The sequence below is a fragment of the Vidua chalybeata genome, chromosome 10, assembly GCF_026979565.1.
Source record: "Vidua chalybeata isolate OUT-0048 chromosome 10, bVidCha1 merged haplotype, whole genome shotgun sequence".
Taxonomy (NCBI): domain Eukaryota; kingdom Metazoa; phylum Chordata; class Aves; order Passeriformes; family Viduidae; genus Vidua; species Vidua chalybeata.
Window position 1 is genome coordinate 1,735,136 of NC_071539.1, and position 26,109 is coordinate 1,761,244.

The window sequence follows — 26,109 nt, forward strand, 5'->3', positions numbered from 1 at the left end:
CCTGCCCAGCACAGCACCCACAGGGAGGGATAAGGAGCAGAAAAAAATCACCCAGAGCTGAGAAATTCTGTCAAGGGTGAAAACTGAAAGTGAGAGAGAAAGAGCTCCCCGAAAGTGCCCCGAAACCACGGGCACAGCTGGCATCACCCACGCCTTCTGGGGCCAGGGAGGATGAGCTCATAGGATTCCCAAATTTCCAGGGCTGCTGCATAATATTTTTGTTTTATTATCTGGAGATGGGGTAGCTGAGAGGTGTTTTACAGACTGTTCTTCCATTTTCAGTCTCGTGAGAAGGGTGAGACAACGCCGATGTGATCCTCCAGCCCTGGCGCTGCTTCCTGGGGGTTTTTATTCCTCTTAATTCAGTGGGAATTTAAAACAAACCCCACAGGGCTGGTGGAGCCACACGGAGCCATAAAATCCTGGAATGGGTTGGGTTGGGAAGGGACCTTAAATCCCAGTTCCATGGGCAGGGAATGGGAATCATTCTGAACCTGGGGGCTGGGCTGGCAGGTTCCTCCGTGTTCCTTCGTAGAACCACGAAATCATGGAATGGTTTGGGTTGCTGGGGTTGGAAGGGACCTCAAAGATCACCCCAGTTCCACCTTCCCCTATCCCAGGGTGCTCCAAACCCCATCCAGCCTGGCCTTGGACACTTCCAGGGACGGGAAATCCAAAATTTCTCTGGGAATTCACAATTTCTTGGGGCTGGGGCCTCCCAGGGCAGAATTTCTCCCTGAAATCTGCTCCTCCCAACTCACTGGGAGAAATTCCCTGCCCCAAATGCACCCTGTGTGGGCTTTTTAGGGAATCCCAGCCCTGACCCAGGGGTTCCCAGTGGCCTCACCCCTTTCCCAGGATGAATCCCTTCCCCTGGAGAGGGGATTGGAGCTTTGGAGCCTGCAAAGAGCAACCTCTGAATTTGGGGATCCCAAGGCTGGGTGCTCCCAGAGCTGCCAGGAATCCACGAGCCAGGATCCAGCGGGGGAAATCTCAGGAATTCTGGTGGCAACTGGGAAAAAAAAAAAAAAAAATCCAAGAGATGCAGGTGACTGAGCCAGGATTTTAGAGGTTCCAGCACCCCAAGAAAGCTCCAGGAACGCCATTCAATCACCCCCTGATGAAATACCAGCAAAAAGCAGAGGTTTGGGATTAGGAATTTCAGGGAATTCCATGAGGAATCAGAACCAACAGCCACCAAAACACCAGGAAAGTTTCTCCTGACCCTTTTTTCCCCTATTTTATGGAGCCATCAGTTCCCAACCCAAATCAGAAACAGCTTCTGTCACTGAGGCTCTTCTAATGATAAATCTGAACTTGGATCTTCCCAAAAAAAATGATCCAGAGGCAAATAAATTATTCAATATTCCACGAGTTCTGTGAGTGGCAAATAGAACCAAATCCCTTTTATTTTTTTGCATCCAGAAATCCCCTTCCATGAGATATTTTCCCATTTTTAATGGAGCAGTGATCTCTGTCTACAGCTGGCCGTCAGCCTGGGTGGGATTTAATCACCCTGCAGCTTTAATTTCCATATCTCTGTAATTATTGCTTAATTAGAGATGTGAAATGATTGCTAATTCCAACGGCAGGCAATAGGGCTGCCCCACAAAGAACAAACCCTTCCCCCTGGGGATGTCACTCCGTGACCTTCCCAAAGGCTTTGGAGCCTGTTCCTGAGGAAAAATCCTTCTCATTTGAAATTCCAGGGGAAACAACGTCCCACAGCTGGCAGGAAACATCCCTAAACCTCATTTCCCTCAAAGCACAGGGGGGATGCCCACGATTCTTACCTGGAAACCTTTGGTCCCTTGGCCAAAATGAAGCCAAAAATTGAATTTCTGTTTGTTGGAGGGGAGAGAAGCCACGGGTGAAACAAAAAGCCAGGACGTTTCCAGGAACCTCCCAGAAGAGCGAGGCTGGAGCTGATCCCATTTCTCATCTCTCAACTCTCCAGGCCTCAAAACCAAACTGAGCCCAGGGCTGGGGCTTTGGGGCTTTTCTCGCCGGGTTTCTTTCTGATCTGTGCTTTCCCTTTCTTTCTCAGGCAGGATTTTTGGGTATTGATCTGGGCGAGGGCAGAGCCCGGAGCAGGGATTCCCCGAATTTTGACTGCATTAGATCAAATCTAATTTTATAGAGACACGGAAGGATCCTTGATTTTCTCTGGAGGATAATTCCAACAAAAGTGATTTCTGGTTGAAATACAGGCAGTGGAATTATATTTTCTTGTGGAAAAATCATACAGCTGCTAACTTAACAGTTCTAGTTTTTATCTATATCTATATCTATATCTATATCTATATCTATATCTATATCTATATCTATCTATCTATTTATCGATATAATCTATATATCTACAATATTAATATTATATTTGTTATATTTATTATATTGGGCAGGCCCTGGCACAGGTGTCCAGAGAAGCTGTGGCTGCTCCTGGATCCCTGGAATTGTCCAAGGCCAGGCTGGACATTGGGGCTTGGAGCAACCTGGCACAGTGGAAGGTGGAACTGGATGAGCTTTAATGTCCCTTTCAACCTAAAAAATGCCACGATTTTATGATTCCATGCAAGAAACACAAAGGAACATCACAGCTCTTTAATTATTCCCATTCCATTTCAGCATTGCTTCCCATTCCTCTGGGACTGCACTTGCTCAAGGAGTAATTCTTATTTAAATATATTATAAAGTAGAAAACACATCATTTTGCTCTAATACGATTACTATAAATATTAATTATCAAGATTTTTTCATTCAGGCTAAGCCTGAGGATGCTTTGAGGTGAAGGAGGAGAAGATGGATTTCTTCTGCCGTTGGAAACAAAAAACTCCCCTCACCAGAATTAAAACCCCAGAATCCTGGAATGGTTTGGGTTGGAAGGGACCTGAAATCCCATTCTGCCATGGGCAGGGACACCTCCCGCTGTCCCAGGGTGTTCCAAAGCCATCCAGCCTGGCCTGGGACACTGCCAGGGGTCCAGGGGCAGCCCCAGCAAGGATTCTGGGAGAGATCTATGGGATAGCATTAGGATCTATCCCAATTTAACCAAAAATGAAACCCAAATCCCAGCCCAGCTCTGATCCTGCTGGGAAACCTCGTGTCCTGCTGGGAGCAGGGACTGAGAAACCTGGAAAGCCAAGGTGGTGCCTTTCAGGAACAGCCCTGCTGCACATCCCAAAATTCTCTTTCACTTTTGGCTCTCGGAAGCGGCGGCTCCTCCACGAGCTGGAAACCACAGCCCACAGTGAAGTGACGGGGCAGGAGTGGAAAACACAGAGAGAAATTGGAAAATGAGGCACTGCTGGTGTTGGGGCAAAAAGAAGTCTCAGGACACGCCACAGGCTTCTTATAGGAAACAGTGAAAATACAAAGAACCTGAAAATGCAATATAAAACTCTTGATTCATCCTGCTCCCTTCCAGTTTGACAGCAAAAATCCCAGTGACTTCATGGCAGTCCCAATGCGCAGAGAAGTTTTCTGCAGCCTTTTGGGGCAGCTGAGAATGGCCACGATAGGAAGGAGCTGATATTTAAATATTTGTTGATTATTCCAACTATCTCAGCAAAGTCAAACATTCAGGCGGGTTTTCACAAACATTCATCAGTGAGAGTTTGTCATTAGGGAATCAGAGAATCACGGAGTGGTTTAGGCTGGAAAATATCTCAAAGTTCATTCAGTCCAACCATCCCCAGCACTGCCAAGGCCAGCCCTGAGCCCTGTCCCCAAGTGCCACCTCCCCAGGGCTTTCAATCCCTCCAGGGATGGGGACTGCCCTGGGCAGCCCCTTCCAACCCTTCCATGAAGGAATATTCCCTGATATCCAGCATGAACCTCCTCTGGTGAAACCTGAGGCTCTTCCCTCCTCTTTTGTCACTTCTTCCTTGAGAGGAGAGCAGGGTAAAGAACAGAAATGGGAAAGCTGGAGAGGGACGATTTCCAAGGGATGGAGTGACAGAACAGAGAGGGAAGGGCTTCAAACGGAGACAGGAGGAGGTTTGGGTGGGATATCGGGCAGGAATTCCTGGCTGGGAGGAAGGGGAAGCCCTGGAACGGAATTCCCAGAGCAGCTGTGGCTGCCCCTGGATCCCTGGCAGTGCCCGAGGCCAGGCTGGCACAGATGAATCCCTGCCATTGGAATGAGAGGCTCTTCAAGGTCCCTCCATCCCGGAGCGTGCCGCGATGCTGTGATTCCAGGGAAGTTTATCCACGCGCCTCGCGCTGAGCCCGACCGGTCCCGCCTTTCGGGAAGCGCTTTGTGCAGAGCCCGAGGAAGGAGCTCCAGCTGCGCCCGGCCCGCGGCATCCCCGGCCCGTCCCAGCCCCCGCGGGATTCCCGGCCCCGCCGCTCTCGGGATGAGCGCGGCCGGCGCGGGGGGAAGTCCCGCTGCTGCGGCCGCTCTATAAGAGCTGGCCCCGGCGGGGACCGACGGCAGCGAGATGGAGCGGAGCGGCAGCACCGGGAACGGCTCCGGGAACGGCACCGGGAACGGCGCCGGGAGCGGCACCGGGAACCTCGGGAACGGCACCGGGAACGGCGCCAGGAACGGCACCGGGAACAGCACCGGCAACCTCGGGAATGGCACCGGGAACGGCACAGGGAACGGCACCGGGAACCTCGGGAACGGCACCGGGAACGGCACCAGGAACGGCACCGGGAACCTCGGGAATGGCACCGGGAACGGCACCAGGAACGGCACCGGGAACCTCGGGAACGGCACCGGGAACAGCACCAGGAACGGCACCGGGAACCTCGGGAATGGCACCGGGAACGGCACCAGGAACGGCACCGGCAACCTCGGGAATGGCACCGGGAACGGCACCGGGAGCGGGCGGGCAGCGCCGCCTGGCGGCCACGGCCGAGCATTGCTGTGGCTGGCGCTGCTGCTGCTGCCCCCGGCCCGGGCACTGCCCACTCCTGTCCGGACACTGCCCACTCCTGTCCAGGCACTGCCCAGCCCTGTCCGGACACTGCCCACTCCTGTCCAGGCACTGCCCAGCCCTGTCCGGGCACTGCCCAGCCCTGTCCGGACACTGCCCAGCCCTGTCCGGTCACTGCCCACTCCTGTCCGGACACTGCCCAGCCCTGTCCGGTCACTGCCCACTCCTGTCCAGGCACTGCCCAGCCCTGTCCGGGCACTGCCCAGCCCTGTCCGGACACTGCCCACTCCTGTCCGGACACTGCCCACTCCTGTCCAGGCACTGCCCAGCCCTGTCCGGGCACTGCCCACTCCTGTCCAGGCACTGCCCACTCCTGTCCAGGCACTGCCCAGCCCTGTCCGGGCACTGCCCAGCCCTGTCCTGGCACTGCCCAGCCCTGTCCGGGCACTGCCCACTCCTGTCCAGGCACTGCCCAGCCCTGTCCGGGCACTGCCCACTCCTGTCCTGGCACTGCCCACTCCTGTCCGGGCACTGCCCACTCCTGTCCGGACACTGCCCACTCCTGTCCAGGCACTGCCCAGCCCTGTCCGGGCACTGCCCACTCCTGTCCAGGCACTGCCCACTCCTGTCCAGGCACTGCCCACCCCTGTCCGGACACTGCCCACTCCTGTCCGGACACTGCCCACTCCTGTCCGGGCACTGCCCAGCGCTGTCCGGGCACTGCCCAGAGCTGTCCGGGCACTGCCCTCTCCGCCCCGCCGCTGCCACCCCCCCGCCCAGTGCCTCAGGCGCTCCCGGGAGCTGCTGGAGGCCGCCAACGCCTCCCCGCAGCGGCTGAAGGTGAGCGGGGAACGGGACGGGACCGGGAGGGTGTGGGGGGCGGGGATGGAGCAGGGGTGGCACCCGGGAGGGCGGGGATGGAGCAGGGGTGGTCCCAAACCAGGCAGGGATGGAGCAGTGGTGGCACCCAGAGAGGTGGCAAAGGTGCCCAAAGGCCAGTGAGGAGCCAGTGGTGGCGCCCAGGAGAGCGGGGATGGCACCAAGGCGGGCAGGGGTGGGGTAATTGCGGTCCCCAGGAGGGCAGGGATGGTCCCCAGGTACCAGCTGGGCATCCAGGGGCTGCTGAGAACCCAGGAGGGCGGGGATGGGGACGTGGTGGCACCCAGGAGGGCGGGGATGGGACTTTGGTGACACCAAACCGGGAAGTGCTGGAGCAGTTTTGGTCCCCCAGATGGCAGAGATGGTCCCAGGAGGGCAGGGATGTCCCCAAATATCAGTGATGGTCCCCAGGATGCCAGTGGTGGCCTCAGGACATCAGTGGTGGCTCCAGGTGGTCCCCAGGACGTCAGTGGTGGCCCCAGGTTGTCAGTGGTGGCCCCCAGACATCAGTGGTGGCCCCAGGATGTCCCCAGGATGTCAGGGGTGGCCCCAGGTGGTCCCCAGGACATCAGTGGTGGCCCCAGGCTGTCAGTGGTAGCCCAGGACATCAGTGGTGGCCCCAGGTGGTCCCCAGGACGTCAGTGGTAGCCCAGGATGTCAGTGGTGGCCCCAGGACATCAGTGGTGGCCCCAGGACATAATTGGTGGCCCCAGGACGTCAGTGGTGACTCCAGGATGTCAGTGGTGGCCCCAGGTGGTCCCCAGGACATCAGTGGTGGCCCCAGGATGTCCCCAGGATGTCAGGGGTGGCCCCAGGTGGTCCCCAGGACATCAGTGGTGGCCCCAGGACATAATTGGTGGCCCCAGGACATCAGTGGTGGCTCCAGGACGTCATTGGTGGCCCCAGGATGTCAGTGGTGGCCCCAGGACATAATTGGTGGCCCCAGGACGTCAGTGGTGGCCCCAGGACATGAGTGGTGGCCCCAGGACGTCATTGGTGGCCCCAGGACATGAGTGGTGGCCCCAGGACGTCATTGGTGGCCCCAGCATGTCAGTGGTGGCCCCAGGACATCAGTGGTGGCCCCAGGTGGTCCCCAGGACGTCAGTGGTAGCCCAGGATGTCATTGGTGGCCCCAGGATGTCAGTGGTGGCCCCAGGACGTCATTGGTGGCCCCAGGATGTCAGTGGTGGCCCCAGGACATAATTGGTGGCCCCAGGACGTCAGTGGTGGCCCCAGGACGTCAGTGGTGGCCCCCAAACTCTTTCCTGTATTTCCTATTTAACCACATTCCTCACAGAGCCTCGCTCCTGGGGCTCACCCGAGCACCGACACATGAAATTGTGTCCAGCTGTGTCTATTTACAGATAAATGTATAAAATTTAATATAAAATACAGAAACTGCCCCAGGGAGCTGCCAAGGACCCTTTTTCCCTTCCCTTTGCACCGCAGGAATCCAACAGCCTGGGGTTCGAATGCACCCTCGAGGAGGTGGATCTGCAGGACATCACTGAGAACCAGACCAGCACCCTCAGGGCCTGCACAGCTGAGCATCCCGGGGTAAAACACAGAGGAATCGCCGAGTAAAATTTAAATTTTACCTCCTGGTTTCATGGAATGCTTCATCCACACTCCCACCAAATCACAAATCTTATTTCTTGTTCCATTCGCAGCCCGGAAATTGCCCAGCCCTGGAAAAATCAACTTTTGATGAGGTAAATAGAAATTTCCCCCCGCCCCAAAAAAAAAAAAATTCTTTTTCTCGTTGTATGTTTAAAGGAGCGGCAGATTCCCACATTTCCTGACAATTCTTTTTTAATTTTTTTTCCCCAAAAGGGGAAATGCCTGCAGGGCATCTCTGAGGATGTGAGAGCCTACAGGGCACGGCTGAGGAGCCTGCCCGACCCCCAGCTGCTGGCAGCTCTGGATGGGATGATGGAGGTGAGGATTCCTGCCCCCCACCGCCCCCAAAATTCAGCAAACTGCGAGGGAAAAAACCCAATTTCTCCTCCCAAACATTGAAATCCAACAGACCTGGCGAGCCACAGGATGGATTAAAGGTCGATAAATCAAATTTTAGCCTCAGTCTATAAACGCAATCAGGAAATATTTCAAATTTTAGCTTATTAATATTTCAAATTTTTATCTGCGGTCTATTAATGCAAGCGTGAAATATTTCAAAATTTACCTTATTAATGATCAATTCAGTATTTCCAGTTTTACCCTCACGTGATTCAGGGTAAAAGAAATATTTCAAAATGTACCCTATTCATGCTATCATTAAATATTTCAAATTTTACCCTCAGTCTATTCATGCAACCATTAAATATTTATAAATTTACCTTCTTAATGACATGATGATTTCAAATTTTACCCTCAGTCTATTCGTGCAATCATTAAATATTTATAAATTTACCTTCTTAATGACATGATGATTTCAAATTTTACCCTCGGTCTATTCATGCAATCATTAAATATTTATACATTTACCTTATGAATTAAATTAAATATTTCAAAATTTATTTCATGTTTCATTTATTTCATGATAAATGAAATATTTCCAAATTTACCTTATTAATGATAACATTAAATACTTTATCCTCACTCTATTAATGCAATCATTAAATATTTCCAAAATTTCCCTATTCAAGGTAAATATTTCAATTTTCTTTCTCAGTCTATTCTTGATACCATTAAATACTTCCAAATATACCCTATTAATGACAAATTCAATATTTCCAATTTTTCCCTCACTCTATTGATGATCAATTAAATATCCCAAATTTTTCTCTCACTCTATTCACAATAAATTAAATATCCCAAATTTTTCCCTCTCTCTATTCACAATAAATTAAATATCCCTAATTCTTCCCTCAGTCTATTCATGATAAATATCCCAAATTTTTCCCTCTATTTATGACAAATTGACTATCCCAATTTTTCCTCTCAGTCTATTAACGATAATTTAAATATCCCAGATTTTTTCCCTCTTAATGATAAACATCCCAAATTTTTCCCATATTAATGATAAACGAAACACCCCAAATTTTCCCCTATTAGTGATAAACTAAACACCCCAAATTTTTCCCCTATTAATGATAAACACCCCAAATTTTTCCCTATTAATGATAAACATTCCAAATTTTCCCCTATTAATGATAAACTAAATCTCCCAATTTTCCCCCCATTAATGATAAATTAAACACCCCAAATTTTTCCCCTATTAATGATAAACATCCCAAATTTTTCCCCTATTAATGATAAATTAAACACACCAAATTTTCCCCTATTAATGATAAATTAAACACCCCAAATTTTTCCCTTATTGATGATAAACATCCCAAATATTTCCCCTATTAATGATAAATTAAACACCCCAAATTTTTCCCCTAGTAATGATAAGCATCCCAAATTTTCCCCTATTAATGATAAATTAAACATCCCAAATTTTCCCCTATTAATGATAAACACCCCAAATCTTCCCCTTGACCCATCCTTACTCCCCAGTCTCGCCGTTCATCCCTGAGGGGGTGAAAATCCCCGGAATTTTTTGGCTTGAGACGTTTTCTAACCCCGTGCAGGCCCTGGGCAGCAGCGCCGGGCAGGATCCGGAGGCGCCGCTGGGATCGGGACCATCGGGACCATCGGGACCATCGGGATCATCGGGATTGGCATCATTGGGATCATCGGGATTGGGACCATCGGGATCGGGACCATCGGGATCATCGGGATTGGGATCATCGGGATTGGGATCATCAGGATTGGGATCATCGGGATCGGGACAATTGGGACCATCGGGATCGGGACCATCAGGATCATCGGGATGGGGACCATCGGGACCATCACCATCGGGACCATCGGGATCATTGGGATCGGGACCATTGGGACCATCGGGATCGGGATCATTGGGACCATCGGGATCGGGATCATTGGGATCGGGATCATCGGGATCGGGACCATCAGGACCATCGGGATCATTGGGATCGGCGCCGTTCTCGGAGCGGCTGCGGCTCTGCGGGGTCCTGCAGGCTCTGCGCATCCGCAGCGTCACCATCTGCAGGATGCTGAGCTTCCTCAGCTCCCCCTGAACCCCGGGAATCCCGGAGGAAAACACCCCCCCGGCACCCCACGGGATCCCCACGGGCTGGTTTCAGGGAGCTGTGCCTTTTAAAGCCTGGTGAATTCCCGGGGTTTTGGGATTTATCTGCATCTGAGCACCAAAACGTTCCCAACTCTGATTTATCCGCGTTTATTCTGCTGATTTCTCAGGAACTGAGAGCTGTCTATGGCAATTCCTTTTCCTGGGCATCCCTTCCAACTCAGGATATTCTATTCCATGGTTTATTTATGATATTCCACTCTATTCCCTGATTTATGATGATAATCCTTGATTTATTTGAGATTCCATTCTATTCCATGGTTTATTTATGATATTCCACTCTATTCCCTGATTTATGATGATAATCCTTGATTTATTTGAGATTCCATTCTATTCCATGGTTTATTTATGATATTCCACTCTATTCCCTGATTTATGATGATAATCCTTGATTTATTTGAGATTCCATTCTATTTCATTATTTATTTAAGGAATTCCATTCTATTCCCTGATTTATGATGGTAATATTCCTTGATTTATTTATGATGATATTCCTGGATTTATTTATGATATTCCATTCTAGTCCTTGATTTATGGTGACATTCCTTGATTTGAGATTCCATTCTATTTCATGGTTTATTTATGATATTCCACTCTATTCCCTGATTTATGATGATGATGATGATCCTTGATTTATTTGAGATTCCATTCTATTTCATTATTTATTTATGGAATTCCATTCTATTCCCTGATTTATGGTGATGATATTCCTTGATTTATTTATGATGATATTCCATGGTTTATTTATGATATTCCATTCTAGTCCTTGATTTATGGTGACATTCCTTGATTTGAGATTCCATTCTATTCCATGATCTATTTATGATATTCCATTTTATTCCCTGATTTATGGTGACATTCCTTAATTTGAGATTCCATTCTATTTCATGATTTATTTATGATATTCCTTGATTTGAGATTCCATTCTATTTCATTATTTATGATTGTAATCCTTGATTTATTTATGATTATAATCCCTGATTTATTTATGATGCTATTCCTTCATTTACGATGATATTCCCTGATTTATTTATGATATTCCCTATTTATTCTATTTATTGCCTAATAAAATCAAGGTTTCCTTCCAAACCATGGTGATTTTTTTTGTCCCTTGGGATCCACCGTGAATCCTCTGAAATACTTTGGATGTTGCTGGCATGGGAAGGCACCTCCCTGTAATTGGTGGGTTTCAAAATCCAAGTTTCCCTCTTGGGAAAACCTGGGATAGGGAAGGTGTCCCTGCCCCTGGCAGGGGTTGGAATGGGATGGGAGATTTTGGGATTTCGATGCCTTTGGTGGCTTTTCCAGAGGCTGAGGAACAATTTCCATCCTCCTCCTCTTCCCAGGAAATCAACAACTTCCCAACACTTCATCCAACTAAAGCAAAAAAATCAAAATTCAGATGGAAATCATGGAGATTTTTCCTGTTTAATCCTTATTTTTCAAAAGTATGTTTTCCTTTCCCAAACATTGACAGAGGAAGTTCATCCCAGGTATCCCACAGCCTTGAAAACAAGACAGTCCTGGATCTGGTCACTCCTCTCTTCTGCAAATTTCATTTTCCCCAGTTTTTTTCCCAATCCTGCAGCACAAGGATTTTGGCTCCTCACATTTTAAGCACCTAAATTCTATCCAAATTCGAATAAATCACGTACAAAAAGAAAATAAAAAGAAGTATAAAAAGTTTCTCATACAAAAAAAAGAAAAAAGAATTATACAACGTAAAAAATGGAGACAAGCTACACAGAAAAGAGGGGAGAAGAAATTCCATGGGGAAATTCCTGCAGCTGCCTGGAGTTCATAGTGGTGTTCCCATCTTTGGGAATTTCAGGAAGCAGAACCTTAGCTTAACAAGGACTGGATGTAGAGGATCTGTACAATAATTCCATGTATACAGTGATTAAGCAAAGGAATTTGGTACAAGTTTAGGATTATTCTTCCCTGATCCATGAGAAATCCAATGCACCTCACGATTCTGGCAGTTCAGTGGGTTTTTTTTGGAAGGGGATGAAAGTTTCCAGGGGAATTCTTCTCCCTGGTTCTTCCCTGATGGAAATAAAAATCTTTTCCAGGAGATGAAAAAGATCAAGTGGTTTCTTCCAGTGTTTGTGTCCTCCTGGAGTGGCTTTCCCTGAATTCCAGGATCCACCTCTCCTGAAGGTCTTGGAAGTGGCTCCTGTCCACACCAAATTCCATTCACGTTTCTCTGGAGGATCCTGCCTGAACTTCCCTCCAGGAACATTCCTGAGTCCCAGCAGGATCCCTGGGGAGCAGAATGGTTGGACTGGGAAGCTCCCACCTCCTCCTCCTCCTCCTCCTTCCAGCTGGCTCAGCTCTGAGCCAAGAAACCTGAGGGAAAGGAAAAACACACCTGGACTCTCCGGGATCTCTGGAAGCTCCTGCAAGACTCAAACCGAGAGAATTTGGATTTTAAAATGTTTCAAGTTGAAAAAAATGAATGGATGGAAGCCCTGAGGCAGCACGAGGCTGTGGCACAGGGTCTGTGAGGGAGAGCTCTCCACCTTTTCCAGCCAGGTTCTTTTCCAGGGGGAATGAATCATGGAATTAGGTTGGAAAAGGCCTCCAAGATCATCCAGTCCAACCATTCCCCAGCACTGCCAAGGCCACCACAGCTCCACCGTGCCACATCCACACCTCTGATAAATCCCTCCAGGGTGGTGCCTGTGCCAGGCCTGGACAGCCCTTTCCATGAAGGAATGTTCCCAGTATCCAATCCAAACCTCCCCTGGCACCACCCAAGGCCACTTCCTTTTGTTCCAAGTTAAGGAACTGAGAAAGATCAAAGTTTTGCTGTTGCAAAAAAAAAAAAAAAAAAAAAATCGATTTTTGAGGACAATTCCCCTTGGCTGGCTGAGCTCATAAAATTATGGAATGGTCTGGGTTGGAAAGGACCTTAAAGGTCATTTAATTCCAAGTATCCCTTGAATAATTCCAAGTATCCCTTGAATAATCCCTTGAATAATTCCCAGCTCCTTGAATAACTTGGAGGTGAACTGAACATAAGAACTCCACGTTGCAGAAAAAAAAAAAAAATCAATTTTTGAGGACAATTCCCCTTGGCTGGCTGAGCTTATAAAATTATGGAATGGTCTGGGTTGGAAAGGACCTTAAAGGTCATTTAATTCCAAGTATCCCTTGAATAATTCCAAGTATCCCTTGAATAATCCCTTGAATAATTCCCAGCTCCTTGAATAACTTGGAGGTGAACTGAACATAAGAACTCCACGTTGCAGAAAAAAAAAAAAATCAATTTTTGAGGACAATTCCCCTTGGCTGGCTGAGCTTATAAAATTATGGAATGGTCTGGGTTGGAAAGGACCTTAAAGGTCATTTAATTCCAATTATCCCTGCCATGGGCAGGGATAATTCCCAGCTCCTTGAATAACTTGGATTTGCAGAAGGTGAACTGAACATAAGAACTCCACGGAAAGGAGGGGGAGCTCCCTTGGGAAATCCATCCCCACACGGGATGGAACCACCAAGTCCTCCACCAGGGAAGCTGTTAATTAACCATTAATTAGCCACTCCTGAAAGAGAGACCCAAACAGCTCCTCTTAGGACTTCCAGGAAACCCCAAGAACTGCTTTGGACACTCAGGTCACGCTGGGAGAGCTCTCCACACTCGGGGCAAAAATATTCATTTTGTACCCATCCCTGAAGGATAAAAACACCACAAAGAAGAAAGTCACTGCTGGCAGTGGAAAGGAGACAACTCTGACCTCCCTAACAAACGCTGCAGCGGTGATTTGGTGAATTCCCTGGTGGAATTCCCAACCCCAGCTGGGTCAGGACGGGCTCAGACCCCGGGAGCTGATACCTTGCAGCGCCTGCAGGATCTCGTAGGTGGCTTTTTCCCCCAGGCTCCTCTGCAAAGCCTCTGCAGTGCCATGGCCCTGCTCCCTCTCTCTCCACTTCCTCAGCACCAGGAGCTTCTGCATGGTCACGTCCTCCTCCATGGCCCGGATGTCATCGATGTCCTTCATCTCTATCTGGAGACACTCGATGGCCATTTCCCTCCAGCTCCGGTCCAGGAGCTTGGCAATCACCAGCAGCTGTTGGTCCGTTAAGCTTTTTGCTCCCATTCCATCTGAAAAACATTGGATTTTCCCCAAAACCCACCCTGCCCCTGCCCTGGCCCAGCCTGAGGCCGTTCCCTCTCCTCCTGCCCCTGTTCCCTGGGATAAGATCCCAAATCCCCCCCAGCTGTCCCCTCCTGGCAGGAGCTGTGCAGAGCCACAAGTTCCCCCTGATCCCCCTTTTCTCCAGGCTGAGCCCCTTCCCAGCTCCCTCAGGATTCTCCAGCCCCGTTCCCAACCCCATTCCCTTCCCTGGCCACGCTCCAGCCCCTCCAGGTCCTTGTGAGGAACCCAAAATTGCCCCAGGGCTGGAGGAGCCTCAGCAGTGCCAGCTCAGGGGACAATCACAGCCCCGGGACCTCCTTGGCCACCCCTGGCTCATGTCCAGCCACTGCCGAGCACCTTTTCCCCCAGAAACCTTTCCAGCTGCTCTTCCCCAAGCCTGGACCATTCCACAGGGAAAAACCTTTGGAAAAGTGAGCTCAGCTCCAATCCCGGGACACCAAATCCCACCCGGGTCCTTTCCCAGCCAGGCCCCACCTGCAGCGCTGCCAGTTTTGTGCTTTTTGCTGTGGAGCCCCTCTTCCTCCAGGATGTCGAGGGCTGGCTTCCTCTTCTTCACACCTGGGAAGGGAGCAGAGGTGCTGTCACTGCTGTCACTGCTGTCACTGCTGTCCCCTGTGGCCAGGGCCAGAGAGGGGCACGAGGGTCCCACCCCAGCCACCTGCGGAGTCACTCACTGCCTGTGCTCCTCTTCTGCTCGTTCTTGTTCAGGTCATAATGGATCCAATCCCCTGGGAAAGGGCAGAGCAGGGAAATGTCAGCCAGGAATTCCCAGCTCCAAGAATTCCCAGGCTGGAACCCACAAAGAAGTGGACTCCAACCCCTCAGGTTCGACAGAAGGAGATTTCCCCCCTTTTAATCCACGTGCTGCAGCAGGCCCAAACAAACAGTGTAAAAAACAACCAAACAGGCAAGAGAGATTGCAGGTTTTAATGCAATAACATGCAATTTTTAAATTATATTATACAATTCTCTGGATAATATATGGAATAATATATTATAACATGGGATAACGTGCAGGAGGGCTGGAACTAAATGGTCTTTAAGTTCCAAATGAAACCATCCCATGAGCAGAGGGATGGAGGAGCTCTGCTGGGAGAGCTGGGATTGTTCAGCCTGGGCAGGAGAAGCTTTGGGGTGACCTCACTGGGGCCTTCCAGGGCCTGAAGGAGCTCCAGGAGAGCTGGTGAGGGACTGGGGACAAGGCACGGAGGGACAGGACACAGGGAATGGCTCCCACTGCCAGAGGGCAGGGCTGGGTGGGATTTTGGGAAGGAATTCCCTGTGAGGGTGGGGAGGGGCTGGGATGGGATTCCCAGAGCAGCTGTGGCCAAGTGTCCAAAGCCAGGCTGGAGGCTCCAGCTGGGGCCTGGAGCAGCCTGGGATGGTGGAAGGTGTCCCTGGGGTGGAAGTGGATGGGCTTTGAGGTGCTCCCACCCCAGGCCATTCCCTCAAGGCCCAGGACTCACTCTCTCTCAGCCTGGCTTTCCAGACGGTCTCATCCGAGTCCTGCTCCACCAGGGACAAGGTGAAGTCATCAGGCTTCTCCAAATACACCTCAAAGTAACTCTTCAGCTTCAACAGTGACCCGTCAACAAATTCAATCTCCTGCACAACAGAAGTATAAAATAAACATAAATATTCACTTGAAATAAACGGAAGAGAAGGCAACTGGCTGTTGGCAGAGATCCGAACCAAACTCCAATTTCCTCAGATTTTTGCTGTTGACTTCAGCATCAGGATTCCATCCCAGAATTTTAGGGCTCTAAGAGGCAAATGGTTCCTTTTTGTGGCACATCTCCGGGGAAGCTGCAGTGCAGGGAGTGAGGGCTGTGTGAGGGACTCACCTCAGGAGTTATTTCAGCTTCTGGCTCACAGATCAGCCTGTACTTCTTTCCTTCCTGCAGCAATTTTTGGCACACAGGGGGCTTTTCAATTTGAACAAATTTCCTTTTCGAGTGTTTTACAGTCTTTGAGATATCCTAAAATTTAAAAATTCCATTTCAAGCTTAATATTTCAATGTTACTCGTTTCAGTGAAGGATTTAACATCTAAAACCTGTGTTCAGGTGGCTCCTTGGGCTGTTCTCTGGCCCCAGCTTTACAGAACAGCCATGATCTGTTCCACAAACTTCCCAGAAAGCTGAGGAATAACCACCACACTCAGAAAGCATCACTAAACCTCTCCAGCTGTTCTGCCACGGAGGTGAAATGAGGTAAGGGAGTTTGCAAGCTGAATAAAAGGAAGGTTTTTGTCCCTGTCCCCACTGTAACAGGGTGAATTAAAGTCCTTCTCCTGCCAGAGCTCCTGAATGATCCCACAAACCAAATTTCCTAATTACAACCCACTGCAGGGCATGGCAAGGGATTTTCTAAAGCTGGAATTTAACCCAGGCTTAGTCCCAAGGCCTCTCTTTCCTCTGCAGACACGCTCTGCTCTCCCCACAGGGTATTTCTGACGTGACCCTTGCCACCAGGAGAGTTGGTGGATGAATCCATTGTCAGCTGCTTTCCCAAATCCCCAGATTTTCACTGGGGACTCCAGCACTGCCCTGGGCAGCCTGTTCCAATGCTTGGCCACCCTTCTCCTGAAGGAATCTTCCCTAATAGCCAACCTAAACCTCCTCTGGCACAACCTGAGGCTGTTTCCTCTTGTTACCCGGGAGAAGTGACTCAGGTAAAGAATGGAAGCAGAAAAGCTCCGAGAGAGACAATTTACAAGGGAAGCAGTGACAGAAGAAAGGGGGAATGACTTAAAATTTAAAGACTGGAGGTTTAGATGGGATGTTGGGATTTAGGAATTGTCCCTGGGAGGGAGGGGAGGGGCTGGGATGGAATTCCCAGAGCAGCTGTGGCTGCCCCTGGATCCCTGGCAGTGCCCAAGGCCAGGCTGGACACTGGGAATTGGAGCAGCCTGGGGCAGTGGGAGGTGTCCCTGCCCATCCAGGGCTGGGATGAGATGGAATTTAAGTCCCCTTCCCGCCCAGACCACGGAACCAGGATTCCTCACCCACCCAGGCCACGGGCAGCTCCCAGCCCGAGCCGTACCTTGATGAAGGAGTCGTTGTTGGTGGCCAGGTAGACCCAGAAGGACAGGGAGGGGTGCTCGTCGATGGCCTTGTAGAGGATGACAGCCCCGTGGTACTGCAGGGGCTGGTGGCTGTGGATCAGGGGCCCCACGGGGGACAGGGAGCTCACCACCCACTTGACGTGCGACGCCGAGAACTCGGCCGAGGGCTCGATGGCCGCGCCGCCGCCCTTGATGTGCAGCACCTTGAAGGCCACGCCAGCCTCGTGATCTGTGGGGACAGCCCGGGCTCAGCGCTGCCAGGACGTCCCCACGCGTCCCCGGGTCAAGCTGTGCCCGGGTGTCTGTGCTCTATCCCCATCTTTGCCACCAGAGACTAATTTTCAGTTTCAGTGCCTTGACACAAGGTCAAACTTGTAAAGACTGCAGTTACCCTAAATTCATCAAAAGGCAGTGGAATTGCTGTGTATAATGCAATGTATTGTATTTCTGAAGCCAGGAGGTTCAGAATTTGGGGTTATAATTAGAATATAAGCATTAATATTAGTACTGGCTACAGAAAAGCAGCAAACTCCAGAAACCATCATCTGTACAAGCCCAGAGGCAGAATTTTGAGCCTCGGTTTTGTTTGAATTCCTCCCAAATAATCAGGAATTCCCCAGGAGCTGTTTTACACGGAGATAACTCTGCAACAGACCCTGTCTTGGGTAGAAAGATGTCAGTGGGGCTGTGTGTTCTGTCAGAGCTGGGGCAGTTCTCTGCTGCTCTTGGGCAGTTTTTCTTTATCTCTCCCATTTTTAATCTTCCCTCCAGGAGATCTCTCCTGTTAATGGGCTATTAATTATTAATTATCTTCTGCTCATGGCCAGTGAGTGTCCCTGCATGGCTGAGAAAATTCCATCATCCCATGGGGAGAGGCTCTGCCCAGGGGAGGAGCCAAGCATTCCTACCTGGATCCAATCTGACCTTGGGAACACCACAGCAGCCTTTGCCCACTGCATTCCCAGAGGAGCAGCTTTCTGCCCCACTGCATTCCCAGAGGAGCAGCTTTCTGCCCCACTGCATTCCCAGAGGAGCAGCTTTCTGCCCCACTGCATTCCCAGAGGAGCAGCTTTCTGCCCCACTGCATTCCCAGAGGAAGCCCAGGCCCATCTCCAGCAGCCCTGGAGCTCCAGAGGAAAACTCCAGCCTTGTCCAGGATCCTGCTCCAGCAGAAGCACAGCTGGCACTGCAGGAGGGCTGAGCCCCCATGGAATGGCACTGCTGCCACCACCCTGACCCACAGCTGCTCTGACTCTGGCACTGCTGCTGTTGGATTAAGTTTATTTTTTTTTTTTTACTGTTGGATTAAGTTATTTTTTGATTTAGAGATGGGGTAATGGAGAGGTGCTTTAAAAACGTTTATTTTTAGTTTTATGTGAAGGGTGAGATAATATAGATGTTATAATTTATGTTATTATGATTAGAAGTTAATTATTTTTTAAGTATAAGTGTTTTTTTGGTTTATTAGCTTTTGTGGCACTATACTGTAAATGTTTTAACGCTAATAATTTAAAATTACTTCTTGTGGGTTTGACTACAATGTATCTTCCACAGTTCTATTTCTCCAAAGCATTCAGTGTTATTTGTAAGGCCACCTTCTGAAACTTGTTTTTAGTTCCATTTTTCCCTCAACAATGACTGTCTATTTTTTTTTTATTATCATTTTCCTAATAAAGAACTGTTATTCCTACTCCCACATCTTTGCCTGAGAGCCCCTTAGCAATAATTTGGAAGGAGGGGAACAATAATAATTACATATAATAATTATTATTATTATAATTGTTAGAATAATTATTATTATCATTATTCTATTATAGTAATATATCATTATTATAATATAATAATTGCAAAATAATAATTATAGAATATTTATCATATTAGATAATATAATAATTGTTATAATATATACTAACAATTATATAATTATACATATTATTATATAACATGCTTATATAATAATTATATTATAATAAATTCTTATATAATAATTATATTATATAAGAATTATAATAAACAATTATTATGCAATGATATTTATAATAATATTCCTTTATAATTATTATATAACAATAAATTTAATAATAAATAATAACTGTAAATGAATACTAAAAATTAATATATATAATTATATTATAAAATTATATAATATAATAATTATAAAATATATATAAATATATATATAAATATATTTATATATTTATATATAAATATATAAATAAATATATAAAATATAGAAATAGTTATATGTAACAATAAATATATATAATAAATAGATAAATAGATAAATAATGTATTCATTAATTAAAATTAATAAATAAGAATTAATAATTAAGAAATCTAATAATAATGATAATGACAATGACCATACTACTACTACTACTCCTACTACGAATGATAATGATAATGATAATGATAATGATAATAATAATAATCATTTGTCCTTTCAAAATAATAATAATAATAATCGTTATTATTATTATATAATTATATATATAATAATAATATATGTATTATATATATTATTATATATGATATAATTATATATTATATATATTATATATATTATAATAATATATATTATAATAATAATAATTATTATGGGTGTTTTTATAATAATAATAATAATAATAATAATAATAATAATAATGTTATTATTATTATTATTATTATTATTATTATTATTATTATTATTATTATTATTATTATTATAACAATTTGCCCTTTGACAAGGACGCAGCAGCTGCCCCCCCGGCCCCCACTCACCGCCCAGGCAGAGGCAGTGTGGGAAGTGGATGGAGAGCAGCGCGGCGGGCGCCGAGCAGCGCACGTCGAACAGGGGCCCGCCCACGATCCAGGGCTTCTGCACCAGCCGCGCGTACTTGCTCCAGGAGAGCAGGGAATACGTGATCCCGGCTGCCCCCGTCACCTCGAAGATCAGCCCCGTGGCGCTGCACTGGTAGGAGCCCTCTGCATCCAGCTGCACCCTGCAAGAGACACGGGCACTCGGGCAAAGCCCGCAGGGGTCAGCCAGGGGCTCCCTCCCGCCTCAGCCCGGCCCACGGCTGCCTTGGAGCTGTCACTGGGCTGTTCAAAATGAGCCAGGGCCCGCCCAGCCCGTGCAAAACAGCTGGAAAGGAGCGTTCTGCACCAAGCTTCCAGTGCCAGGAGCTGCTGTCGCATGAGGGGCTCGGTGTCGTGTCCAGCGTTTCCCGTGGATAACGTCAACACCCGGCAGAGAGCAGCCAGGCCCCCGTGGACATGCCCCAGGGACCATCCCAGGGCAGACTGAGGGAGGGCAGTGCTGCATCCCAGGGAAAATGCAGGGCTGAAGGGGAGGGAGAAGCGGGGCAGGATGCCTCGTGTGCCTCCAGGCTGGAACAAGCACATCCAAACGGGCCTGCTGGTCATTACTGCAGCAAGGCGAGGCAGCATCCTGAAAAACCCTGCCAGGAGTTGTCTTGGACCACAATCTGGAGGCAGCACAGGCTCTAAACTGTGATTTTTAAGGATTTGGGTGCACCTTCCAGTATAAATCCAGATGTATTTGTGCAGCAAATGAGCCGTCTGCCCACTTCAACCAAAGACTGAAGCACCCTGATGAGAACAATGTAAACTCAAACCCATAACATTAAAAAAAATTCATACATAAATTGTCCTCCAGCAAGTCTCCTGGGGGTCACCTGCTCCTTCTGGTCCTGGAAACAGATTTTAAAAAAAATTATCTTTAAAAAGGTGAGGAGAGAGTAGAACTACAAGTTTGCAAATGATCTCATGCAAAATAAGTGGGTGTTTTTTTTCCCCACAAACCTACATTTTCATTCCTGCAGTGCTCACAGGGTGGCAAGCAGCTCCCTCCTAGTGGGAAAAGAGGAAGATGAGCTCATGAAAAGCCAAGCAATTAAACAGCCAGGAATAAAAAAAAAAGCCCTCAGGAGATCTGTTCCTACCTGACTCATTGCAGTAAGGTGGGGATTCCTTCTCCTCCTGTTCTTCGTCTAGGAAAAAGGAGTTTGGAGGAAATAACTCAATGTCCAGGGGTTTCTGTTCCCACATTCACCCAGGACAACCCCACAATTTTATTTGCCTAAATCCACCTAAGGAGAACATTCCTGAGAGTCCCTGCAGGCTTTGCACAGCCTGGGGGTGAAGCTGAACATCAGGATACAAATTTGCCAAGAAGCTCCTAAATTGCCCAAACTCCTGGGAATTTTCACAGGGATAAAAAAAAAGATTTATCCTGGGATGGTACCAAGGACAGAGTTCAGCCCCTGCCATGGAAACTGGGAACAGCTTTCCCAAAAAAACACCACATTTTCTGCAGGGTCTTTGTCCTTAAAATGATTTTAAAGTGCCTGCATTCTCGTGGCTGAATGCAACAGGATGGAATTCCAGCAGAGCTGACACTTCAGGCCAAAGGCTGTGTCCTGAGGGGTGGATTTGGGAGCAGGGGAGTGGCAGAGCTGCCAGGATCAGCTGCTTTCCCCATCCCAGCCCTCTCCCAGGAAAAAGGGATCCTGGAGGCTGTCCCAGGCTGTCCTGGAGCCCCCCGCGGGCTGGGAGAGGCAGGGAAGGCAGCAGCCAGCACTGGCTGTGTGCCCCAGCCCTGCTGTCCCAGCCCCCAGCTGGGCAGGGCTGGAGCAGCACCAGGAGCACTCCCTGCACGTGGCAACTCCACCCCTCATCTCCCAGGGATGCTCTCCAGCAGCTGCTTTTTCCCAAAAGACACGGAGCTGGTGGCTGGGCCAGCCCGGCACCCTCCCTGCCGTCCCACATCCCCCCTCGGGCATTGTTCATCCCCTCCTGAGCAGGGGGAAAACAGGGACAGCAAACCACTCTTCACCCAGCCTTCCTCCCCCCCATCCTCTGCCTCTGCCCAGGAAAAACATTGGGATTGTTAAATTATCAGCGTTCCATAAACCCAGGATAACCGCCGGCAGCAAATCCCATGGAAGCACAAACCCACCAACAGCAAACACTTCCTTTTATTATTTTCCTGTCCATCCTGTTTGGCCAGTTCTGTTGCCAACTTTTGAGGAAATCTATGGCCTCCTGGTGTTTGGACAACTGCTGTGGTGTAAAAATATCCGTGGGTATTGTGTCTGGGGTGCTGCGCCTGCAGGGTGGAAGCAGCACGAGCTGCTGCCCTTTGATCAGTGACAGGAAATCACTGGATCCCAAAAAATCTACTGGGAAAGCAATCAGAGCTAGCATTCCCCAAAAACTGTGAGATTCTACCCAGGAGAAGCAGCTGGTTTAAACTGAACATCAGTTTTAAAAAAGCAAACAGATAAATAAATCATAATGTTCTGCTCGCCTGACTCCTCTTCCGAGCTGCTGCCCTTTGACAGAAAATCACTGGCTCCCAAAATTTTATTGGGAAAGCAATCAGAGTTAGCATTCCCTAATAACTGTGAGGTTATACCCAGGAGAAGCAGCTGGTTTAAACTGAACATCAGTTTTAAAAAAGGGATTACAGGTAAATAAATCACAATGTCCTGCTCACCTGACTCCTCTTCTGAGCTGCTGCTGGAGCTCTCCTCGGAGCTGGCTTCTCCTTAAAAACAGGCACAGGTGGAATGTGAGTCCAGGATCCACCCAGAGGTTTGGACCCATCAGGCCAGGCAGCAGGTTAGATAATGGACCAGAAAAAAAAAAAAAAAGAAATACTGAGGCAGAGAAAAACATCAGAGCATCAAATCCAACACCAGGGGAGACTCTGGGGTCACCCAGAAGGGTGCCCAGAATATTGAATTCTCACGTTTTATACAACCTGGGATAATTTTGGAGCTCCACCCGTGGCACATCCCAGTTAAATTATGGTTTTCCAAGGCAGGTGGGGGCAGCCTTGGTGGGAGCCGTGTGTCCCACCAGATGTGACTCGTGTGGAGGCACCAATCTAATTAATTATTCTTACAAACATCACTTGAAGAGAAACCAGCACTGGGACGTGTTTCGGGATGTGGCTGGGGGGAAATTTGGGATGCAGGACCAGGCCCACCACCCCAGGAGTGAGGAAATCCCTGAGCCATGGTGGGCTCACCCTCCTGGTGCTCCTCGGCCGATCCCGATCCCGATCCCGATCCCTCCATGCCATTGGGTGTCACCTCTGCAAGAGAAAGGCAGGGAGCAAAAGTCTGAGAAGGATTTAACTCTTCTCTTGCCAATTTTGTACACAGAGAAAGGGAATAAAGAACAAAAGAACAGGCATTTTAAAACCCAGCATAAAAACCAATGTAACCCATAAACAGAGGGTTTACACCAAGGTTTTAAAGCCAATTTTGGAATTCCCATTCCCATTCACAAACACGGGCATTTCCCAAAATCCCTGTACCTTTTCAATTAGTTTTTAAAGCCAGTTTTAGAATTCCCATTCACAAACACGGGCATTTCCCAAAATCCCTGTACCTTTTCAATTAGTTTTTAAAGCCCTTTATAGAATTCCCATTTCAAAGGATGAGCATTTCCCAAAATCCCTGTACCTTTTCAATTGCTTTTTAAAGCCAGTTTTAGAATTCCCATTCCCATTCCCAAACACGGGCATTTCCCAAAATCCCTGTACCTTTTCAACTGCTTTTTAAAGCCAGTTTTAGAATTCCCATTCCAAAGGACGGGCACTTGCCAAAATCAGTGTACTTTTTCTGGTACTGGTTTTTAAAGCCAGTTTCAAAATTCCCATCCCCAATTTTCCCAGAATTCCCTGTACCTTTTTCATCCGAGGAGAGGGACTCTGCCCCGCTGGAAGACAAAAGCAGGCACATGTGAGAACTCTGCCAGCCCTTTCCCACGCCTCCTCAGGGGCAGCATTCCCAACTCCCTCCCCTGGCATCGCTCCCAGGCCCGGGAATCTGGGAGCTGCCTTGGCATGGGGGCTGGGGATTCAACCTCCTGCAGCATCCCCCCTGCCCTTGGCTCCCTCCTGGCTCCCTCCTGTCCCTCTGGGGACACCTGGCTCTGCTGGACAATCCCCACTGGCACCAGCTCCTGCTTCCAGCCCCTTCTGCCAAGCACCAGGAGCCCGTGCCAGGCGCCCGTTGGATTTGGGAGCAATCCAAGCAATGTGCAGGCAGGCAGGAGACCCAGATAAGCTCTGCCCTCCAGCAGACCCAGCTGTGGCAAGCCCACACCAACCTCCAGCCGGCCCTGGAAAGGGGAAACCTGCTGTGTGTATCACTGACGGGTCAAAATCCTGTTTGGGAAGCTTTTCCAGGAGCCCCGCGGCATCTGCCAGGCAGATCCAGCAAAGAAAAGCTGCCCTGAGGAAGGGAATGGCCCTGGGTGCAGGCACCATCATCCAGCAGGTGACATCCAGCTCTGCTGCCCTGGGGTGGCACCAGGAAACATCCCAGAACTTCCACCCTGCCAAGGGCAGCTGGAGGAGCAGGCAGGGGAGAAGCATCCAGCCCTTTTTTTTTTTTATGGAGGAGTGAAGGTCACAGTGCAACCAATCCCAGAGGTGCTGGGGATGGTGGAGCCGAGGTGTGGGAGCTGCTCAGCTCTGGGGGCTGATTTTGGCCACCCTGGGAGCTCCTGGAGCACACCTGGAAGGAGTGGGCATCACCAGGGGCGCCACACTGGGGCACTCAGCCACAGAATTGGAAAAGAAATAAAGAGGTGGGAATGGCAGAGGCAGGAAAATCAGTGAGTGAGCATTCCCGAGGAGCTCAGGGAAGCGATGCCAGCTGGCTGATCCTGGCAAAGCACAGCAAAGGGGCTGCAGAAGTTTCTGGGTCAAGGGCAGGAAGAAGTGGGAAAGCTTTTCCCCCCACAAGAAATTACACAACAGTTTGCTCTTCCAAACTGTATCTTGGAGAGAAAAAAAAAAAAAAAAAAAAAAGAGTAAATTTATTTATCTGGAGGATTTGGAAGAAGCCTGGATGCTCTCCAGGGCCGGCAGCCGAGTTTGTGCAACCCCTCAACCCTTCCACCAAGTGCTGGCTTGCTAAATCGGGAGCGCTTCCCTCGAACCCCTCCAGCTGCATTTCCCTCCTCCCGCGCTGGCACACGGCGCAGGAAAGGGGCGGGGAGGGAGAAGAAAGAAAGAAAAAACAAAACAAAACAAAACAAAAAAAAAAAAAATTCAACCGGGCGGGCATGGTGCCGCTCACAACCGTAACCACGAGCGCGGCCGGCGAACGGGCGGAGCCAGGGGGGCTCCCCGAGCGCGATAAAGGCACGGCGAGATAAACACGAGCCTCGCCGGGGGTTCCGGCAGCACCGGGGGAGGCGGGGGCAGCGCGGGGGCAGCGCGGGGGCGGAGCGGCAGCGGCGCTTTGTCCGCGGCGGCGGATGCGCGGCCGGGCCGGGACGACCCGGAGAGAGCCGGGAGGGGTTTTGGGCACGGCAGGGACCCTCCGGGCCCGGTGCCCGGGAATGGCGGAGGCGGGGATGGAGGAGCGGGAGGATGCGGGAGATGCAGGTGGGGTGGGGGATGGGAGGATGCGAGGGGCGGGGTTGGGGGGGGGGGGGCATGGGGACAGCGGGACGGGCTTGGGGACATCGAGGGGACAGCGGGGGGGGGTGCACGGGGACAGCGGGAGGCGACAGGAGCGGCGAGGGTGGCGGGGGACGCGGCGCGGGCCCCGCGGGGTGCGGCGGGGGGATGGCGGGGGACACGCGGGGGACACGCGGAGGGACACGGGGGGGACACGGGGGGCGCAGGGAGCCCGGCCCCGCTCACCTGTCGGGCTCCTGCGCCGGGCCGGACATCGCGGCGGCTCCGCTCGGCCGCACCGAGCGGGAACGGCGGCGCCCTCCGCGCGTGGGGGGCGGAGCGCGGCGGGACACGCCCAGGACACGCCCGGGACACGCCCAGGACACGCCCGGGACACGCCCCGGGTCGCCCCCGCCGTTCCCTTCGGCAGGTGCTGCGCGTACATCGCGCCCTCCCTCGGGGCAGGTAGGGACGCAGGCGGTGTCATTCGTAAATGCAGGGATAATTTTCATATTCCGGGCGCTTTTCCTGTTA

General features: G+C 49.6%; 2 protein-coding genes across 3 annotated transcripts; one reads left to right on the plus strand and one right to left on the minus strand.

Moving 5' to 3' along the window:
* The first annotated feature begins 4,439 nt into the window (after positions 1-4,439).
* IL12A (interleukin 12A) lies at positions 4,440-10,445 on the plus strand. Its single transcript, XM_053951928.1, has 8 exons — positions 4,440-4,501; positions 4,805-4,941; positions 5,635-5,720; positions 7,209-7,316; positions 7,430-7,471; positions 7,593-7,697; positions 9,338-9,387; positions 9,685-10,445. The coding sequence occupies exons 1-8, from the start codon at positions 4,440-4,442 to the stop codon at positions 9,842-9,844; spliced, it is 750 nt and encodes a 249-aa protein (XP_053807903.1). The 3' UTR covers positions 9,845-10,445.
* Positions 10,446-11,324: 879 nt separating this feature from the next.
* CARD8 (caspase recruitment domain family member 8) lies at positions 11,325-25,891 on the minus strand. 2 transcript variants are annotated; one of them, XM_053952041.1, is made up of 15 exons: positions 25,822-25,891; positions 23,848-23,879; positions 23,185-23,250; positions 22,648-22,698; positions 21,092-21,139; positions 20,956-20,999; positions 20,790-20,839; positions 19,908-20,128; positions 17,123-17,373; positions 15,923-16,057; positions 15,545-15,683; positions 14,753-14,806; positions 14,553-14,636; positions 13,754-14,023; positions 11,325-12,264 (listed from the first exon to the last, which is right to left on the minus strand). In XM_053952041.1, the coding sequence occupies exons 1-15, from the start codon at positions 25,848-25,850 to the stop codon at positions 12,245-12,247; spliced, it is 1,494 nt and encodes a 497-aa protein (XP_053808016.1). In that variant the 5' UTR covers positions 25,851-25,891; the 3' UTR covers positions 11,325-12,244. The 2 variants fall into 2 exon arrangements, with proteins under 2 accessions (XP_053808016.1, XP_053808017.1); XM_053952042.1 differs by lacking the exon at positions 15,923-16,057.
* Between the last annotated feature and the right edge of the window lie 218 nt (positions 25,892-26,109).

Excerpts from the sequence above, each read along its gene's own strand:
- IL12A (XM_053951928.1), top strand. The coding sequence starts at position 4,440 with ATGGAGCGGAGCGGCAGCACCGGGAACGGCTCCGGGAACGGCACCGGG. Across the intron at positions 5,721-7,208 it reads CCTCCCCGCAGCGGCTGAAG|GAATCCAACAGCCTGGGGTT; the intron begins GTGAGCGGGGAA and ends TTTGCACCGCAG. Across the intron at positions 7,472-7,592 it reads AAAAATCAACTTTTGATGAG|GGGAAATGCCTGCAGGGCAT; the intron begins GTAAATAGAAAT and ends TTTCCCCAAAAG.
- CARD8 (XM_053952041.1), bottom strand. The coding sequence starts at position 25,850 with ATGTCCGGCCCGGCGCAGGAGCCCGACAG. Across the intron at positions 17,374-19,907 it reads ACACTGCCTCTGCCTGGGCG|ATCACGAGGCTGGCGTGGCC; the intron begins GTGAGTGGGGGC and ends CTGTCCCCACAG. Across the intron at positions 14,637-14,752 it reads GCAGAAGAGGAGCACAGGCA|GTGTGAAGAAGAGGAAGCCA; the intron begins GTGAGTGACTCC and ends CTCCCTTCCCAG.